The sequence below is a fragment of the Mytilus edulis genome, chromosome 14 (assembly GCF_963676685.1).
Source record: "Mytilus edulis chromosome 14, xbMytEdul2.2, whole genome shotgun sequence".
NCBI classification, from domain to species: Eukaryota; Metazoa; Mollusca; class Bivalvia; order Mytilida; family Mytilidae; genus Mytilus; species Mytilus edulis.
In genome coordinates, this window is record NC_092357.1 from 16,139,849 (window position 1) to 16,156,727 (window position 16,879).

The window sequence follows — 16,879 nt, forward strand, 5'->3', positions numbered from 1 at the left end:
TTTTAACAAAATATTTCCCTCTGTAACTCCTGGGCTAAGTTCATTATAAATAGAGATAATTGTAAGAAGCAAGAATGTTCAGTAAAGTAAGATCTACAAACATATCACCATCACAAAAACACAATTTTGTCATTAATACAGATGTGTCCTTTGTTTAATATGCACATAGACCAAGGTGAGCGACACAGGCTCTTAAGAGCCTCTAGTTTGTGTTGCATTAGGAGGTAATATTGAATTAATAAAGAACAAAATTATAGAAATCACTAAACTTTTACAATTGTTTTGTTAAAGTACAGCTTATTTGAAAAAAATATAGGTCACCGATGCGTTAAAAAAGATATGTCAATTTCAATGCCACAAAAATGACATTTTTCCCCAAAGGGAGATAATTTGAAGCTTTTTCAATTTCAGTTTATTTTTAAAGTCATCGTGGGCCAAAACAAATCGATATTTTAGATTGGTTTTTGTATCATAAAAAATGACAATTAAAACAACTGATTGCAATACTAGATAGAATCAATTCGTCGCTTAAACAAATATATGTACAATGCTAGTTCCAGGATAGAAATATACAGATATTTCCTTTTGCAATATACAGAACAGAAGGCAACAACGTGCATCTGCGTGTTTCAGGTGTGACACGAAGACTAAGCGACCATAAAGCAACTGTCGTTCTGTCTGATAGTTTGAGGAGACAAAGTTAGTAATAAAATTGTTTACGCCATCAGATAATTATTTATTTGTATCATGTGAAAAAGTAGAATAACAGAAATTCCCAACTCCAAGGTAATTATAATGGTATTTGATGTCATATAAGTGAGATGTTTAACTAGCTACATAACAAAGTTCAATACACCATTAGCTTTACACAAAAATTCCTGTACCAAGTCAGGAATATGACACGTTTATTAATGATTTTACTTTTTTAAACGGACAGTCCCTTATCAAATGACGAAATCATAAGCTAAAATACATCAAACGAATACAATACAATTGTCGTATATCTGACTTGGTACATGCATTTCTCTATGTAGAAAACGATGGATTAAGCATTATTTTGTAGCTAATAAAACCTTGGGCTTGTATGGGGAACCTTCAGAGTGTTCTGACCGGGCAGATCTGTTGTGAGCATTAGTATATTTTGTTTTGTGATGATAGATTTCAGACGAATCCTTCGTTAAAGACAATGTGTGATCTGTAGAGGTATTTTATAGGTTAGATATGTAATTGGATAACAGAAGCGAGACGTCTTGTCCGAATGGAGACGTTTAGGTTGATGTCTAGTGTAACTTTAGTGCCACTCTCTTGTAGGGATAGGAACCTTTCCATGAACTCTCTCTCGGGTAAATTGATTATCCCTAAGCAACATTTCAGTATATATCAATATTTATCGTTTTCAACCGTGTGGCAGTCAAATAAACTCATTATAGATACCAGGACTTAATTTTGTATATACGCCAGCTGCCCGTTTCGTCTACAAAAGACTCATTAGTTACGCTCAAATTCAAAAAAGTTAAAAAAGGTCAAATAAAGTATGAAGTTGAAGAGCACTGAGGACCAAAATTCCTTAAAGTTTTGCCAAATACAGCTAAGGTAATCTATGCCTGAGGTAGAAAAGCCTTAGTATTTCAAAAAATTCAAAATTTTGTAAACAGTTAAAACTGTTTACTTTTTATCCATTTGCAGAACTAAAAGTCTGTTCTAGGCATACATATGTCATAAAATATTGTCATTAAACGTTAAGTAATCAACACTCAATGATCGATTTCAACACATTGATGATACTAAAAAAAAAAAAAAAAAATATTTTTTATCAATTTTTCGTTTAATAAATTATAATTCCAGTTTTCCACATTTTAATCTACATTATTAGTTCCTCTGTTCCTTACGTCTAATTAAGTGCCTTAATAACAATTCTCCCTCATGTAAGTCTTCTTGTCTTTTTGATATTTTGGTAATCACATGATTCTTCTGAAGAAAAAAACAAGTTATAAACATAATACGCCTTTTCAGAATCTAAAGGACTATGGGTAATGTCTTTGTTCGTACACCAAATGACAATAAAAAAATTGAAACGAATCACTTGTGTGAGTTCTATATTTGACGTACAGCTTTAAAAAAGACAAACCCAAAACGTTTGTATTACAGTAGGGCATTTTCAAAAAAAGGTATTGTACTAGTTCTTTTACGTGCAGAGGGAAAATAACTTTCCTCAACATAAGAATGTGAATTTAAATACATGCATTAAAGTAATGTATTTTAAAATACATTTTTATAAGTGTGTCCATCTTCTTTAAGTATACGTTTTTCATTGTACATTTTTAATTCAGAGTATAATATAATGACAAGACCTTTTTTTAAATTTTCGCGATCAAAACTGTATATTTTTGTTGAAATTGAAAAATATAACTAGTATTTCGTTATTCAAATAAAAAATTAACCATATAATACCTTTTCTTCTCGCTGACCCTTGACCTCGTTCTGACCCTTTAACTGGACTCCCAGCTTTCTGCGACTTAGATTTCTGGAAAACACCGGCTGTGTATTCTGGGTTCGACAACGCTTTACTTGACTTTCTTCGGATATTTTCTACTGTATAGGTTGGATCCATGTCCTGAGTATTTGAAGCCGAATACTTTCGTTTGCCATAAGCCTCGATGTCATCTTGGGAAAATGAAAATGTCGACGATGAAAAAGCAGAATCCATAGTGAAATCTGAAATATATAAAACTTAAAAAGTCAATACAATATCTGGATGTAATTGGTAGCATCACTATCTTTATACAGATGATACGTTTTTATCATTGGCATTTAATGATTTAATATAAAATTAAGTCTCTTTGACCTTGACAGTTACATTAAAAATTACTATTTGTTAAACTTACAGTGCCAAAAAATCTCGAAATCATATTATGAATGAATCACTAAACATGTTTGGAAATACGTTTTAAGAAGTCCCTGTGTTGTAAAGAGTTGTATTCTCTTTTGAATTGATGCTCCCAGCCTTACATGTATATGTCACTTGTGGCCTTAATAATAGAAACAAAATGTAATTTTAACTATTACCACTGTAGTCGTCATCTGGTACTTCCGGTTCTGCGTTTTCTGACAGTCTACCAGAAGTTTCTGGTTTCAAATAACCTTCGGAATCTGTAAGCATTGGAGACATGTATTTTTGAAAAGAAACAAGTAAGTTATAACAGAAACTTTGGCAAAACTTTTAGGATTTTTTTATCCTTTACGTCTTCAACTTCGTACTTTATTTGGCCTATAAACATTTTTTTTTTATTCAAGCGTCACTGATGAGTCTTTTAGAGACAAACGCGCGTATGGTGTTAATATAAAATTTGTATCCTAGTATCTATGATGAGTTTATTAACAGAGTGTTTTGTGAATAACATAAAATCAGTAATCAACGGCAATAAAACCATAACGTAGACAGCATGAAACAGCCTTGTATTATCATTCTTATCACAGAGGGTTAATCAGTATACGAAGCTTTTATACAAATAGTAAAGAAATCAAACTTGTTGCTTGTTTCTGGATCATGTTGGCCACAATGGGAATTTGTATTATATAGGGTGTTTTAATGTCATAATGAAATATTATCATCAAAGTAACAACACAGTTGATTAATACTGAAAAATATTTTTTTTTTAAAAACAATACAGAACTACAACGAAAAATCAATACGGAAATCTCGAATTGAATTGCAAAATAATCAAAAGCTCAATCACATCAAACGAATGGAAACCAACTCCATTATTCCCAACTTGGAACAGGCATCTCTTTATCTTCCTTCACATCTCACTTTGAATGATAGTCGCATATTTTTCAATTATATTGATACAAATAAGTGAGCAAAACAAACAGACGTAATAGGGGGAAAATATCAAAATTTGGATACAGCAGTCGACCAACTACTGGTCTAGGAATAGGTGTACCTTTCTTTATAGAAATTGCTGGCTTTGGAAAATCGTAGCCCTCTTTTGTACCTTTCTTTATCGAAACTGCTGGCTTTGGAAAATCATAGCCCTCCTTTGTACCTCTTCTTTCAGACAGACTCTCATAATGAGCTATATCAGAACCAATTGACGCGTAGGTATGATGTGATTGGCCAGCACTATCTTTTCTATTGTTCTGGGCGTTCATTTCGCTGGATACAAAAAAAAAAAAAAACTGTCAAACATTACTTCAAAATTTAAAATTTGACTATTAGAAGTGGATTATGATGATGTTGATGAATTGGGTTTTAAAAGACAACAGCCTGTGACAACACCTATGGCAAAGTATATATAGTTGGTTTTAACATCCAGTGGCAAATATACTGTGGGTTTAATTATTTTTGTGAATACCAATTTTCGTGAATTTATGAAAACATATTCGTGGATATTTAAATTCGTGGTGGCAAAATTTGCATACCTTTCTATAGACAAAATTGTTATTCGTTGAACATTTAAACTTGGGGTTCCCTTGTACCCCCGAATCCACAAAATTTGGCACCCAAAGAATATTAATGAATCACAGAAACATGTATTTCAAGACGATAACTTATTAATTTGATATGATAGAAACCCTGCTATGCACTAAATCAAATTAAAAGAACCAGATTTTAAACGTGCTAGTCCACACACATCATCTGTCCACATGAAGACATAGCACACCACCCTACAGTTTGCATTTCCGTAAATATTGACAATGCAATTTCCCATAGGAACTCCTTTTACGGCTTAAACTGTACCACTTTGGAACACAGAGAGCATAACTGGGAACCAGTATGTAAACAAAATTAATTTTCTATGAATATTCTAATTCTAAATCTCCCCAAAAGAGGCATGGTTTGGGAAACAGCTGTATTTACAAAGTGCAACCTACAAATGCGCATTATTCTCAACAAAATTAAACCGGATTTTGCTCTTAATCAGTAATTCCGCTGGAACTAACATGAGATCAGTTTTTAAGTTTTTGTTTGCCTCGATGGGTTATAGGTGCAATGAAATGAAGTTTTGATTTTCTACAACTGTCAAATTCACGGGAATATGTTTGTTACCCTTTTTCGTATGCAACTGAAGGAAATGTACTATGAGTTGGTGGTATAAAACCTATATGAAGCAATATAATGACAAGACCAATGTTTTTGGAACTGAAATAGTATATCGATGATTACATGATGTTTAAACTACAAACTGCTTTTGTGAGGTGCTTCTTGTTCAATGATTTATTTGTCTTGTATTTTTGTCTTCCAAAATTAGTGGCAAAACGTCCTCACATAAATGCTATGAATAGCTGAATGAATTCAACATTCATGTTTAATAATAGACAAATAGGCTCTTCCACGCATATCAACCCCGCCACATCCGTTGAAAACAACTAAACTTTGCTTTGAAAATAAATAGTATTGATTTAATAGCTCACCTTTCCATAACTCTTCCTAAAATTAAAAAAAAACAAACAATAAGTTACTTTCAATATATCTAGTACATCGTGTATGTTGTATGTTCTACAACTGTTCTATTTAGTATAGATATAAAAACTTTAAATATACTTTCTGAATGGCTTTGTTAAGTTTCGAAATGGGATTTCAACAACGTATAAATCTAACTTTCGAAGTTTCAAAACTTTGACTCCTTGCTACAGGAATGAAAAGATATACAATAGAATACAATAAACTTCAAGATAATTATTTAAACAATAACGGCTTTACGAGAATTGATATTCTACCATATATGCCACTTAGATAGTGAGAGTTTGATCTAGCTATGAAATCAAGTCAGGAATATGACAGTTGTTATCCATTCGTTTGATGTGTTTGAGCTTTTGATTTTGCCAACTGTTAGGGACTTTTCTCTTTGAATTTTCATCGGAGCTCAGTATTTTTGAGATTTTGCTTTTTAACCTTAGCTTTACTTAGTTAAAATATCTGAAAAGTGTGAATTATTTACCATTTTTGTCACAATCTTATGTTTATACAATTATTTCAGTGCACACGATGCTTATTGAATAAAAATTCATCAAATATCCACGTTCCAAACTTATAATGCGCTCGCCCTTTTAAACTGATTCGATTAATTGTTGGTGTAAAACGTCACTTCGTGATGAAAGCCGGCGTGTATAAAATGAATCAAAAACCTTTGAAGGAAAACTGAGAATCTTATTCAAACCGACAGATCAACAGGATAATACAATAGGGCCTAGCGTATTAGACCTTCATTATATTATAACACGGCGAATGTATGTATCCATATATTTTGATAACGGAGCTTCATCTTTCTTCCCTTACGTGGTACCTGAGATAATCTCAACATATTGTTCGGGTTCGTTTTGCTCAGTAGTTAGTTTACTTCGTTAATTTGTTGTGAACCTGTTTGTTATTTCGTCGATTTGCTCATTTCTGCCCTGGCGTTGTCCGCTTCTCTTAGACTAATGATTCTTGACCGTTGTCTTCTGTCTCTCTTTTTAAAAATAAACCTAATAAATGTATGATTACCTTGTCGTCTCCCTCGTGCCAGTTTAATCACGGCAATAAGGAGTATAACTATCATCAAACCGCAGCCTGCAACAACGCCTATGGCAATGTATATATAGTTGGTTTTTATTTGTACACTTCCAGAATCTCCTTTTCCTAAAATACAGTTAGATCAAGTCAATTTAATAAAAAAAAAATATGAAACAGGAAAGCAAATTAATATATAATTCAGTGCCAACATAAACGAGTTAATAAATGTGTAAATAAATGGGCGAATAAAGGTGTAAATAAATGGGTAAATAAATGGGTGAATAAATAAGTAAACAAAAAAGTAATTAAATCATTCAATCAATCAACTTAAACTTAACTCTAAAACATGGCGGTCAATTCTATTCCATTTACAAAATAAGGAATTTGCTTAACTGAATTACGAAAAATCTGTAAGAAGACTTGAATAACGCAATAAAAGGGAAAATATAGCCCAGACATGAAGGTCCATGAAGGGTACAAATAAATGTGATTAGTCAGGAAATGCAGTTTGTCGGATTTTCGTTTTACTGGTTATAACCTAAATTGATTTCAAGTGTATATAAGTATGTAGATGTAAATCTAAATAATGACAAAGTTAATCTTTGTTCTCGCAAATTGAAAATGTAACTCATTAACGTTGGTAATCATTTGGGAAACTCAACGGGCGCAAGCATCAATAGGTTAACCTTTGCGAAATGTCAATATCACTATCACAGATGTGTTCTATTTGTCTTTGTTACAATTCAATTAAACTTTCTTTTTGACGAATAGTCCTGAACCATACACACATTTTAGACGTAACAAGCGAAGCCAAAGCTATTTCCAATTCGAAGCACTTGAGTTAGCCCACGGACAAGTGGAGCAAAATCTGCTTCTTATTAAATGGGCTAGTGTTCACCCATAGATAAGTTTAAACATATTTATTCATAGTGAATTGAGACACAAGTTATTGGTCGATGCCACTGCTGGTGGACGTTTCGTCCCCGAGGGTATCACCAGCCCAGTAGTCAACACTTCGGTGTTGACATGAACAAATCAGAAGTTTTGTAAACAGGAAATTTATAAAAATGACCACATTATTGACATTATTGATTTTTTCGAAACACTAAGGATTTTCTTATCCCAGGCATAGATTACCTTAGCCATATTTGGCACAACTTTTTGGAATTTGGGATCCTCAATGCTCTTCAACTTTGTTCTTGTTTGGCTTTATAAATATTTTGACATGAGCGTCACTGATGAGTCTTATGTAGACGAAACGCGCGTCTGGCGTACTAAATTATAATCCTGGTACTTTTGATAACTATTGCAACTTATATCAATCCCTTTCCACTTGGCGGGTGCGAGTGCTGCCTTGTACACCATTAGCCTGCTCTTTACCGAAATCTACAAAGATGTCTTTTACATGTAAGAAATATTGCGCTCTCTTAGCGCAGGTCAGCCATTTATCTAGTTAGAGCCGAAGCTGTTTCCAATTTCGAAGCACTGAGTTTACCCACGGACTAGTGGAGCAGAATCTGTTTCCTATTTGTTGTGCCTTTGTTCACCCATAGAATGTTATAATATCGAGTTGAAGCAGAACCTTTTTCTCATTTAATGGGCCTTTGTTCACCCGTAGATTGTAATATTATGTAGTTAAAGCAGAAGCTGTTTCTCATTTAATGAGTCTTTGTTCACCCAAAGATTGTTATATTATTTAGTTGGAGCAGAACCTTTTCCCCGTCTAATGGGCCTTTGTTCACCTACAGATTGTTATATTATCTAGTTAGAGCAGAACCTTTTTTCCCATTTAATCGGTTTGGTTCACCCATATATTGTTATGTATCTATTTAGAGCAAAAGCTGTTTGCTATTAAGGAACATCTGAGTTCAACTAACATTTTGTTAACTTTGTGTTTCTTAAGATGCAGTTTTCTATGAATTAGTTCATAGAAGGTTGCTTTGCTCTAGTTTACTTGTCTTTACATAATTACGTAGTAATTGCAGTACTTGTTCTAAGTTAGATTTTTATTGCTACCATCTTATATATTCTTTAGAACTTAATTAAGGGTAACATTCTTACCTGTTAAAATCGGATTTGAAAGTTTTAGTGTAAAATTGGATTCACAGCGAATTTCTTTCTTATGTGTCGTCAAGACACATCTGTACATTCCATAATCACGTGGTAAAAACGGAGTCATGATCAGCTTCATAATGGTGCGTACACATGGAATTTGAGAACTACAGCGGACCATGGTTTCATTCAACGATCCCGTGTATTGTGTGTCCTTAACAGTTTCGATTTGTTTTCTACCATGATACCACTGTACAGCTTCAACTCTTTCATTACAATATGCTGTTAACTGTAGTTCACATTTTTCTGCAGAACATGATCTTTTCTCAATGACACAAGTGCCAGGTTCTTCAAAATAAAGGGCATAAAACAAACATTAATGAAACGTTACATGTATAAAGTAAAATCACATAAATACTATATTCAGAGGTAAATTCAAAACGGAAAGCACCTAATCAAATGGCAAAATCAAAAGCTCAAACACAACAAACGAATGGATAACAACTTTCATATTCCTATCGTGGTATAAGCATTTCCTCATGTGATAAAGGGCATAAAACAACTTTCATGAAACCTAATCTGTATGATTTTTTTCAACAACAACAAACTTCAAATTTACAACATTATTACCGGTTGCACTGGAGAGCGTTTCGACAGTGAATGTCTCGTATGTGGTGTTTGAGGACAAATTATTCGAAAATCCAACATTTAAAACAAATGAACAGCTAATGAACCAAACCTGGTGTAAATTTTAATGCACTTGGTATGTATACGTCAATAACACAGCAACTCAAGGAAAAAAGACATATATATCTAAAGGGCAAAATACAATCAGGTGTCACTTCAATATGTCAAGCTCATCACCATCACAGTCTACACAAGTTTGAAAAAAATAACAGAAACAAATATGTGCTGTCGGGTTGTTGTATCTTTGACACATTCCCCATTTCCATTTTCAATTTTATTTACACCAAATTGTCCAAATAACGACAAATATAGAAAAACGACTTTTTTATTGACTAGTTGCCATTAAATTATCCAGGCATTATTGTAATTTTAATGTGTTGGGTCGTCTGTGCAATCATTTTCTAAACAAGAAAACATAGTTGTTGCTACTGTGAAGGTATCTTAATTCCTTTAATATATAATCATCATTTGTACATATAAGCCGAAAAAAAATGTATCTTTTTAAAGTATACACTGTAAAAAACAAAAAAAACGTCTGTTTCAATGCGCTTTGTCTTTGCAGAAAATAGTTCTTAGAGGTTGTAACACATATGCTACACAAGCGATAAATTGCTGTTAGGAAAAATTCATACACATATTTTCGTTTGGAATAAAACCAGGTTCAACCCACCATTTTTCTTAAAATGTAATGTACCTAGTAAGGAATATGGCATTTGTTATCTACAATCCGTTTCTATGTATGTTGGTGTATGCCTTTGTTGTAGTTCAGTGTTTCTGTTGTTCTGTTGTTTTCCTTTTATAGTAAAAAAATATAGATGTGATTCTTTAGGGCTTAGTTTGTTATCCGGGTTTGTTTTTTGCTTAATCGAATTATGACTATTGAAAAGCAGTATACTACGGTTGCCTTGATTTAGTACACACTGAATGCATTTGGTACATTAAATAATTAATAGTTTACTCACCAATCTCAGAACTGACCACCATAACTAACATTGTTACAATTAGTATGAATCTGATTAGATGCATCATTTTATTCTTCTTTTTTACCTATAAAAAACGATTAACTTTTGTGTTGAAGTCGTTTTAAAGTATGAGATGCTTTTAAGAAGATATTAAACTTATGAATAAAAGGGTTATTAGTCAATTAGAAAAAACAAGTGAAACACACCCTTAAGACAGGTTGAGCTATAGTTGCTGAAATCTACGCCATTCAGTGTCTGAAGAAGTCGTATTATACCACATCATTTTATTTTTCAATTGGAAAGAATATACGAATTTGTATTGAAAAAAAATTATAACTGAACACCTCCTCCAGGACACGTTATATTGTATCTACACATTTAACTGATTTTTATTCTATGCACATTGCAATGTGAGAAATACTAGAGTTGTGATGACCTCAGTGTGACTTTGAGATAAAAAAAAAAAAAAAAAAAAACAGCAATACAAATATTGTTCCTCTGCTCTTGTTTTCTTGTCAAGTGTGTCATGATGACTGACTATATGTGTTATGAATTAACATACCCTGTCCTTTCTTCAATTATATCAATTCTGTTTTTGGTTAATTGGTTAATAAGTTAGAGGTTTATCTAGCTATAATACTAACATTCATTCTCCCATTTTTATCAAATCGTTCCGTTGGGTGATATAGTCCAGCGTTTGATTGTTGTCCAGTTTTATGGACACCCCCCCCCCCCTCCTTTCCACCCCCTTTTTGAATTTGTTAAGACTTCTTTTTAGATCTTTTGTATTTTGTTAATCCTTTTTTTTAAATCTCAAAATACCTACAACAAACGGTTCGTTAAAAAAAATATAGGACACCAAAGGTTTTCCTCTACTAGAACTTGTATTACAACATTATAATCAGGAGATTCGACTTGTTGAAAATTACGGCTGAAAAACAGTAACCAAAAGACATCATGCACAACTGTAATTCTGATTTTGTAACAATTTTAGCCCCTAATGTAATAAATCCTTTATTGAAAATAATCCACTTAACCCTCTGCAGGCTGTTTCGGGAGACATGGATCTTCACGCATGTGTCAAAATGTTATAGTAAACAAATACTGTAGATTGTTTAAGTATTGGAGTTGTCATGATTTTCATTTTCAACCGTAATTTTTTGGCCCCGAGCATCACTGAAGAGACATAAATTGTCGAAATGCACATCAGGTGCAGAAAATTGGTACAACTAATGTTGTTCCTTTAATATTTGTTTTTGTTGTTCAATAAATACATGTACATGCAGGGATCCTCTTAACCCTGTACATTTTCACAATAAGGCTACCAAGGTCATCTATGAGTATAATATGTAATTTGTGTTCACAACAATGCAACTGAAAGTTCAATTTCATTAATGACATGGTAATAAAGTGACAACTAAAGAATAAAGTGGGGGTTTACCGAATAGAAAAAAGAGCAAAACATCGTCAAGTAGATAAATTCGCGAGAAATCGCCTACTTTAACCTTCTGAAATAGATCATAACCCAGCCATTTTGAAAAGTGGAGTTCCAACCTTCGAAACACCATGACACGATAAAACGAAAAAGGGGGTCATACCCCCGAAACACTCCCTGGATCTATCAATGTAACCCCTCGTAAACATGTACAAAAGTTAGAACTCTGGGAACCGACACTAGAGGAGAATGCAATGACACTGGCCGAAGTTTAAAATAAAATATCATTCACATGTGGTAAACTCAGACTTTATAAAAAATATAGTGATCACATTAAAACAGAGGCCAAAGATGCAAAAGCTACATTCAAACTTCCAAGTCGAAAGTAAAATGACAACGCATAGCAAAAACAGAAAACGACCATAGACATACACAAAACACACCATATAGAAAACTAAAGACTTACTTCTGCACATTGTGTAAGTCGCAATGGTCGAAGATAGACTAAAACTAGTGCAGGAGGTGATTGCAATTCGAATAATTCCGTGGTGTTATTTTGATCATTTAATAGATACTTATAATTTATCATAGCAAAACAGTATTTTAATCATTATTATTGTGGACTCGACTTCTGTTTGATCACACACATATTTTTTTTATTTTTTTTATTTTGAGTATAATTTATGTGCATTGTTTATACGTTTTTTCTTAATTAAATAATAAAGAAAACGTACAAATAAATGCATCATGAATATTTAGAATAATTTTACATTTTATATACAGTTAAAAAAAAATTGAAATTTTCATATTAACATCAAGACAAGACAGTCCTACCTTGTTTAAAACATCAGATTAGTTATTGATCATAGATCAATTAAGTCATTATATGTAAATAATTATCATGTCAGTAAAGAGGCTCTAAATGCTCTTGTGAAAGTCATGTCAATCACCCACGATGTACTTACATTGTTGCTGACCTATTATATCCGGGAAACGTCAAAACTAGTTCTTCTTTTTACCTTCCTCTTATGAAAAAGGGGGAGGGGGCAATTCTTCCTCACTAGATCTTAAACATTGTTTTATAAAAGCTATTGTAGAGCCTCGGTTTGAAGGAAAGTATAAACAAACCAACCTTACATGTATTCAATTTCCTTTGTCTGGGTTATCTACGTATAAACGGATATTTTCTTTTTATATATGTAAATAAATACGGAAATGTTTATCTAATATGAATGTTTTATAGTGTTACATTGTTCTTGAACGGGTTCATCAACTGATGATGTATAGTTTGATAAGAGGAAATGGACTTGCGTTAAATTTTGACCTTGTGACTTCTACAAGTTCACGTGCAAAAATTACTCGATTCTGTATTTGGATGTTCTATAATATAATGATTCAAATTCGCGTGCACAGATGACTTAGTTTAATGTATATGCATGCATTGGTTTAGTAATTTACTTAAGAAATGACCAATATTTTTTCTGTCTATGAAGAAATAACATAAAAAATTTGGTGCACACTGAATAACGCGCGTAGCGGGTTACTTAACAGTGTGCACCACATTTTTTATGTTATTTCGAATAGACAGAACAAATATTACAGTCATTTCTTATAATTTGATTCTTAATTCCAAACCGTAGAAAACCATGAAAAAACCTTGATGACATCACGGTCACATGACTAAATTATGTCTATGGGCTGATAACAAAATAACGTCAGCCAATCAGAAAACGCGTTACATCCAAAATTAAATTATTTAAAATTATTACCATAAAGCAGTTGATATAGGACTAAATTATCATTTCTTTTTATCTTTATTTTTTCATATAGCGCAAATCATTTAAGGCAACACGTTTGTAAACTGTATTAATTATCAAACGTGTCCATATGTTATAGGCTAGGATGACAAATTAACTTATATTCTATTTTGCAATTCATTGCATCCCATTATTACTTCATGAATGATTTGTGATAAAAAGGATATATCATTAATGTATATAACTTGTATAGGATCACCAAAAGATTTTTCATGAACTGTACTAAAACATATATATCATGTCCTTAAAGCACACCCATCTGAAAAACATGTTCATCATTATGGTTTTTTCACGGTTTTCCAACGTTTAATCAAATCTAATAAAAACAGTTGATGACTGATTTTCAATGAACAACAACGACAAAATAAATGTTATTATTCACTTCGGCTCCAGTGAGAAAATAAAAATCGTGGAGATGACCAACGATGATAAAAAAGTACACTTTTTTAAAAGTGTAGCAAGATTGTGACGTTTAGAAATTGTAAATCATTTATTATGTTTAAGTCTCAAAGGAATTTTTAACTCTCTTAATGCTAAAGCAGGTGTCTTTTATCAATATTGCAATATAAATCAAAACAATGCAACCTATAACATACAAAATGATAATTGGTCTATACCATTGTTCACCATCGGTCATTGGAATGCATATTTGCATGCATTTACATGACACTGGTGCTATAACGTTAGAGAAAAACAATAATCCCGGGTCTCTGGCATGGAAACCTGCTATCATCTCTAGTCAACACCCTGCTAGTAGGTCTTACATTGTAGAAAGTCAAGATGGTGGTATTTATAGACGCAATAGACGTCATATAATAGGAACCAGAGAGGAAGTACCCCTTACTACTGTCGAAAATTACTCAATTGTACCCCCTGTTTGTAACGAACCACAGTGCAACCTAACTCCGCCTGAATTAGCCGAACCTACTTCGAACATGAATAACTCGCCCCAAATTACGAGCGATACAGAAACTACAGAAACCCAACAAAAACCTTCTGATGGTTTATACATTAAAAGATCGGGACGTATAGTAAAGCCTAATTCATATATTGTGTATACGTGCATTTTGAGTCTTTTTATGCTTATATACAATGAACTTTATTATGCAAGGACGATTATTGAACACTGACTTTGTATTGAAACATTAATTTGGATTTGTCTACTGTATTTGTAAAAATGTGCATGTTATTTTCTTTTGTTTGTGTTGAGAAGGGAGATGTAACATTATTCATATGTAGTACTTTACGTACTTTGATTTATGTTCGTTGAGTTACTTCCCTTTGAAATCAGTCTGATATGATTTATGTAAACCCCATTTATTTTTTGTATCATTATTTATGTGGAATACAAAGAACACGCTGGTTCCAAATTTTAATTGTCATTCTTTTATCGTCATACGGCCCCAGATGAATATTACAAGAGATAAACAATAAGACCGGGTATCTGCTTTTTGCATCGTTACTAATCAAATATACATAAAAAACAAAAAAAAACTATTGACTGCATTGCCGACATACTAGTCGGACTGTGTATCGAAAAATGCTTTAAATCTTGTCGCGCATTATATTTGTTCAATATAATTTATCATTGAAACATTTGTGTTCATAAACCAGATTACGTAACAAATTAAATACAAAATGATATTTAGAGGACAACAAACAATAGGCAAATCATCTATATAAAACCTCATATAGTAAGTAGTCACGAGTCAAGACAGTTACAGCTATTTTCATAATGCATGTAGTTTTAAGGTTTGGTTAGCTTCCTTGCTTTGTTTGTGTAAGGGTTAAGCATCCCATAACATTATATGAGCTGAAGCCCATCCTATCTACTGATTGCAATTGTCAATATAAATACAATCAGTGAGAACACAGTTACACAACAAAGCAAGCAAACCAACCAAACTTTTGAATAACATGCATAAGGAAAATAGCTGTAAAATAAATTGAAGTACGTAGTCTACTCAAATTATCTATAAACAACGATATAAGATATTTTTCTCAAATGTACGTATATTTATATGAAGAAAAAAAAGATCTGTTATTACCTGGTTGATATCTTTAGACAGCACAGTATGTGATGCTGAGTTATAAAATATTTATGACAACACTAGTATGACACCTCCGTTCTCTGGTTAAATTTCATAGTTTCTATGTCTTACACCACCTTTATATTGTTATACTTCATAGTTTCTATCTCTGAAACAAGTGTAAATTGAATGCATGTAGATCAATTGTTACGAATAACGAGCGGGGTATCATGGCATGTATCTTGTTATATGTAATGTTTTAAGTGTGAAATGAATTAATGCCACAGACATATATGTCGTTGAGTGTTGGGTGCCAAAGCGACATATATGTCGTTTTTGGGGTTTGTTTCTAATGCGACATATATGTCACATTTGTTAAAAAAAAAATAGTTTCGGAACAAATTTCACAGTGCTGGAACATATTTTCTGTGATATAAATTCCGGTGGAACATATTTGCTATGAAATTTGTTCCGGTGGATCAAATGTCATGCCGGAACAATTTTTTTGTTACACATGCACATGGCACTGGTGCTGAAAATTAAGAAATAAACACCAAAACCGGGTATCCGCTTTTTGTATCATAACTAATCAGATTTATAAATATATATATAAAAAAAAAGGATTAATTGACTGCACTGCAGACATATTCGTCAGACTATGTTTCGAAAAATGCTTTAGAATGTGTCGCACATTACGTTTGTTCAATAAAATTTATCATAAACAATATTATGTTACATAAACACATTGACTACAAATTATTGTGCTCCACGTTAAAATGTCCTATGTTGATTGGCTGATACGAGGGTGTTAATTTACTCTATCACATGGCTGAGAGGGTGACAATTTTTTTTGAATGTTACTCTCTCGTCTTGACCAATCAAAAATCGATAGTTTAAAGGACAATGAATTGAATTTACATCAAGTAATTAAATACAATGCTAAATTTCTTAGTTTGGGCTCAGATTTTATTATTTGACAGTCAAAATAAAAATTTGTTGTTTTTTTCTAATACCTGTAGCGTTGTTATGTACATGCCGTCATAGAAAATACTTGTAAAATAGAATTAATCTGTAAAAGACAATAATAATAGGACATTCAGTATAATAAATTAAATAACACATAGCTGAAAGGGTGAGCAGATTGGTACCCCTCGCCGCGGTTGACAATGTTTGCTCGGGGTAACAATCTGGTATATCACCCTCTCAGCTATGTGTCATTTATATACTGACATATAGAGGACTACATACAATAAGCAAATCATCTATATAAAACCTCGTATAGTAAGAAGCCACTAGTCAAGACAGTTACAGTTATTTTCCTACTGCATGTAGTTTAAAGTTTTGGTTAGCCTGCTTGCTTCGTTTGTGTAAAGGTAAAGCATCCAATAACATTATACAAG

At 32.5% G+C, this 16,879-nt stretch overlaps 1 protein-coding gene across 7 annotated transcripts; it reads right to left on the reverse strand.

Annotated features, from left to right (window-relative positions):
* Positions 1–1,806: 1,806 nt before the first annotated feature.
* LOC139503899 (uncharacterized) lies at positions 1,807–12,756 on the reverse strand. 7 transcript variants are annotated; one of them, XM_071293904.1, is made up of 9 exons: positions 12,598–12,756; positions 10,198–10,282; positions 8,558–8,896; positions 6,488–6,622; positions 5,416–5,431; positions 3,945–4,156; positions 3,067–3,150; positions 2,452–2,715; positions 1,807–1,971 (listed from the first exon to the last, which is right to left on the reverse strand). In XM_071293904.1, exons 2-9 carry the CDS (start codon positions 10,262–10,264, stop codon positions 1,922–1,924), a joined length of 1,167 nt encoding a protein of 388 aa, XP_071150005.1. In that variant the 5' UTR covers positions 10,265–10,282; positions 12,598–12,756; the 3' UTR covers positions 1,807–1,921. The 7 variants fall into 7 exon arrangements, with proteins under 7 accessions (XP_071150005.1, XP_071150002.1, XP_071150004.1 ...); XM_071293901.1 differs by having other exon boundaries at positions 10,198–10,931; positions 11,080–12,606; XM_071293903.1 differs by having other exon boundaries at positions 12,467–12,598.
* Between the last annotated feature and the right edge of the window lie 4,123 nt (positions 12,757–16,879).

Bases quoted from the DNA above. Each gene is read 5' to 3' on its own strand.
- LOC139503899 (XM_071293900.1), bottom strand. From the start codon at position 10,264: ATGATGCATCTAATCAGATTCATACTAATTGTAACAATGTTAGTTATG. The intron at 2,716-3,066 runs GTAATAGTTAAA...TATATATTTCAG, and splicing joins ACCAGATGACGACTACAGTG to ATTTCACTATGGATTCTGCT. The intron at 1,972-2,451 runs GTATTATATGGT...TTTTTTCTTCAG, and splicing joins AGGGTCAGCGAGAAGAAAAG to AAGAATCATGTGATTACCAA.